The 4407-nt window shown below is 45.3% G+C and overlaps 1 protein-coding gene across 2 annotated transcripts; it reads right to left on the reverse strand.

Annotated features, from left to right (window-relative positions):
* Nucleotides 1-1011: 1011 nt before the first annotated feature.
* Nucleotides 1012-4138, reverse strand: LOC122554603. 2 transcript variants are annotated; one of them, XM_043699904.1, is made up of 3 exons: nucleotides 3905-4138; nucleotides 3757-3826; nucleotides 1012-1508 (listed from the first exon to the last, which is right to left on the reverse strand). In XM_043699904.1, exons 1-3 carry the CDS (start codon nucleotides 4070-4072, stop codon nucleotides 1132-1134), a joined length of 615 nt encoding a protein of 204 aa, XP_043555839.1. In that variant the 5' UTR covers nucleotides 4073-4138; the 3' UTR covers nucleotides 1012-1131. The 2 variants fall into 2 exon arrangements, with proteins under 2 accessions (XP_043555839.1, XP_043555838.1); XM_043699903.1 differs by having other exon boundaries at nucleotides 1012-1511.
* Between the last annotated feature and the right edge of the window lie 269 nt (nucleotides 4139-4407).

Here is a 4407-nt window from a genome sequence, read left to right on the forward strand (position 1 = left end):
CCCACCACCGTCAGGCTCACTGGTCTATAGTTCCCTGGCTTATCTTTACCACTCTTCTTAAAGAGTGGCACCATGTTAGCCAACCTCCAGTCTTCCAGCACCTCACCCGTGACTATCGATGATACAAATATCTCAGAAAGAGGCCCAGCAATCACTTCTCTACTTCCCACAGAGTTCTGGGGTACACCTGATCAGGTCCTGGGGATTTATCTACCTTTATGTGTTTCAAGACATCCAGCACTTCCTCCTCTGTAATATGGACATTTTGCAAGGTGTCACCATCTATTTCGCTACTTGCTATATCTTCCATATCCTTTTCCACAGTAAATACTGATGCAAAATACCACTGGCAAAATGTATTTTGTTTTGCCATGTGATTCTTTGATTTTTAAGCACAGGTTCATAATTCCCTGAGGAGTACTTCCTTCATTCTCCATCCGTCCTGAAAAGTCTGTGCATTATCAATCATAATGGTGCTTTGAACAAAAATCCATGTTGCGTAATGTCTCTACAACATTCTTGATCATACTAGATTTTCTATAGCAATTACTGTGCACAGGCTGAGTTCATGAGGGTCCCACCTTCTTGACCTCTCCCCTTCTGTAAGGCTTTGTTGAACTCAGCACCAGCCCTCTTTCTCTGAGAGAGAGACAGAGTAGTCCTGTGATCATGTAGGACTGTGACTTCACATCATCAGCACAATACTCCTAATGACATCTATTCCATAACATCCTGAAAAATATATGCTTTGTCCAAAATGCTGATAGATGGTCTTTTTGAATAAGTTTTGCTTCATTGAGTGACATTGATGTGCTTAATTTGGTTGCAATAACTCTCAAAACACCGAATGCTGCATTATCTTAAAAAATGTTGACTCCGAAGCCTTTATTTACAAAAATATTTATAAAAAAAATTTATGTCTGTACATTGACATTCATTAAAGCCGTGTTACAGGTAATGTATTACCATTTGGGAAAATTAACGTTGCTGAAGAGATATTGCACACTGTACAATAGAAAGATTAGTTCACCCTAACAGTGGAGACTCGGTCAGTGTCTCACTGTTGTATTTACAGATAAGTCCAGCTCTAAAACGGTAGTCTGAAAAAAGTCACGGGCCTTTTTTTCTTTTTCATAGCTTAAACAGACCCAAAAACGTATCTGTCTCCTGAACTCGAACATACTTAGGGTTTGATTTGACCAAAATCTTTGACCCTTGCCGCAGTCTGTAGGTGCTCCCGAAGATGACGGTGTTTGAGTTCAGCTCCGAGGCGGTGCGAGAGTTCCGTTCGATCTCGTTCTTGCCATCCATAATCAAGATGAACTTCACGCTCGTCCAGTTGGCCTTCAACATCACCTGGACGTAGATGAAATAGTAACCGTCGCTTTTTATTTCCAGTGATTTATCAGTCGCGTTATACTCCGCGCAGTTTCCTGTGAAAACTTGCCCAATCCTATTCTGCCAGGCCAGCGCTTGATCTTCTCCAGTTTCATTGCTGTCTGGGAATGCTGCTGGAACACATTATACATCATCAAACTTCGGGCACAGATTAAATCAGCCCACTGCTCCCCTAAACATTGTTTGATGGAGCATTTTGTTGCAAAAGCTTTCCTTTCACACACGTGCATGTGTGTGAAAGGAAATCTTTTGCAAGAAAATGCTCCATATATATAATATAAAATACCTCTATGAATAATCGCTTTCACATTTTTTGCCTGTTTTCGAAAGCGGAAACACTTTCAGATGACTCGCACCTGACATGAGGTGTGAGCAGGTGGGTGGATTGGCTTGGGGATGAATGGTGGGTGGATGGGTAATGGAGGGAGATCCCTGAATCTGTTTCTCTTTTGAGAAGAGCCCACACTCTTGTGCGAGATGTTAAACACAATACAGAGGCAACTCTTAGGGCTTGGGATTGGGGGGGGGGGGGGGAGGGGTGCGGGGTGTGTTTCGGACCAGGCTATCGCCTCCATCCCCACCCCCATTCACCTATTGTACTCTATGCTACTTTCTCCCCACTCCCAACCCCGCCCCCCCAAAACAAAACACTGCGGCTGTGGGAAATCTAAACAAATAAACAAAACTGGGAAAGCAGACTGCAGGTCAGGTAACATCTGGAGAGGGAGTTGATGCTTCCAACTTTCTCTCTCTCTCTCTGTACTCGCTGTTTATATTCACGGGCTGACCTGACGCCTCCGACATTTATTTTTCTTTCTCTGTTTTGATGCATTATTGGAAAGCACTTTCGTTTGTAAGTCAGAAGCCGGAAAGTGGACTACACTCTAATCGCACCACCGAGCCCCAGCAACAACATCCAAAACTAAAACCATCCCGACCTCCAAACAGAAAACATGTTTGATAAACGTCGCAGCCGTCAGAGCAGGGCTTTCATAGTTACAAACAAAATGCTGGAAATCAGTTTTACAAAAACAGTCCTGGGGGCGGGGAAGGCAGTGCTTGTGGGGAGCACCTTCGCAGAGAGCCTGAATTGTGAGCAAAGGTCATACTGGACTCGAAAGGCAAATTCAGTTGTAGAGAAGGGTCACCATCTGTATTTAACTTTACACCCGAAGTCCCTCTGCAGTGTGCAATGACAAATGCAGCCTGCAGCCTGTGCCAGCAGGACCTTGTGTAGCAATTCGCCCAAGGTGCTGTATTTAGGCACTGTCTGCTCAGTAATTGCGGCTTGGCAGAACTCGGTTCCTGTCTGTAAAGTGGAGGGGAGCCTGGCTGAATTCACGGATCAATTTAAATATCTGGCACCTCCCCCACTTTGAGAAAGCATTTTTTTTGTGTGTGTGGTTGTTGAGTTTTCCCGGGGGGTGATCCAACCGGTTCACCGTCAATGGCTTGGAACGCCTGCCGAGAATAACAGCCAATGAAAATGGACTCAAAATTATTCATACGGACCGTCACTTCACGGCCAATTTTTTTTTGCGTTCTAAAAATAGTGCAGTGACGGAATCATGGAACTGATTGCGGCCCGTCGTCAGCATACTAGCCCATCTCCCCATCCTTTCTAAAAACCGAAAGATCCGCGGATGCTGTAAGTCAGAAAACCAAAACAGAAGTTACTGGAAAAGTTCAGCAACTCTGAGGAAGGGTCGCCGGACCAGAAACGTTAAGTCTGATTTCTCTCCACAGATACTGCCAGACCCTGCTGAGCTTTCCCGGCAACTTTTGCTTCCGTCCCCTTTTTTTGAAAAAAAAGATTGGATTCCCTCCAGTGTGGAAACAGGCCCTTCGGCCCAACAAGTCCACACCGACCCTCCGAGGAATAGCCCACCCAGACCCATTTCCCTCTGACTAATGCACCTAACACTATGGGCAACTTAGCATGGCCAGTTCACCTGACCTGCACATCTTTGGAGTGTGGGAGGAAACTGGAGTACCCAGAGGAAACCCATGCAGACACGGGGAGAATGTGCAAACTCCACACAATTTTAATCAACTTTTTAAATAAAAAAAGGTCGCGAAGTTAAGCTTAGAAAAGCTGCAATTAATTTTTTTAAAAAACTTTGTAAATATTACTCTGAACCGTCAGCTCTTTTTCCTAAAGAAAAAATCATTACCCCCGTGTTGAAGTCTGTAAATGCGTTTCTGCCTCCTTCTAGAGATGCTGACCAAACAATTTTTGCTTTGTTCACTTTACTATATGGTTGGCATCAGAATACTTCAGGGCGAGAGAGCAGCAGCAGGGTTTGCAGAAAACAGTGCCAGAGCTGAACAAAACGTCACTACACATGAAGCACTTACCTGCAGTCCAGTGAGTAGCGCACTTTTCGGGTGACAACGCATCCCCATGCATCTTGCCCAGGCGTTCCGCCTGTTTAAATAAATAAAGCCATTAAAACCTACCCGCACAACGAGAATGGGAGCAGAAAGTATGGCGGAAGAAACGTACCGTATCCTGCAGTCGTGTTCTGAGGAGGTAAAACGAGAGATAACTTGCTGCTAGTACCTGGACCATGATTACTATGAGAACCAGGGACCAATGAAACAGCGCCCTGCGGTATTTCCCACGTGCCTTCAGTGGGACTGCCGTCTCATTCAATGGTACCGTCCCATCCATGGTCACCGTCCCTGTGTTATATGAGGAGAGTGAGATCTTCCTGAAAGCTGGGCTGTCAATAGACTGTGGGTTTAGAAAACAGCCACTTTTATATCCCACGACAGCCCCCATGTATGCAAATGGTCTCGGTCTGGTCCGATTGATCACACTTCCCACACGCAAATACACTGGCAAGCCGTCTGCTGCCTTTCAATCCTGTGTCAGTGAAACTGAGAAAACACAAAGTGACTCTCAGTTGGCAACCATCCACTCGTGAGAAGGCGTAAGCGGCAGCCGCGGACTTGCAAGGGGAATAATCCAAACGCGACACTAAAGCAATGAACAATCAAGGGTGC

This window comes from Chiloscyllium plagiosum, chromosome 11 (assembly GCF_004010195.1).
Source record: "Chiloscyllium plagiosum isolate BGI_BamShark_2017 chromosome 11, ASM401019v2, whole genome shotgun sequence".
NCBI lineage: Eukaryota > Metazoa > Chordata > Chondrichthyes > Orectolobiformes > Hemiscylliidae > Chiloscyllium > Chiloscyllium plagiosum.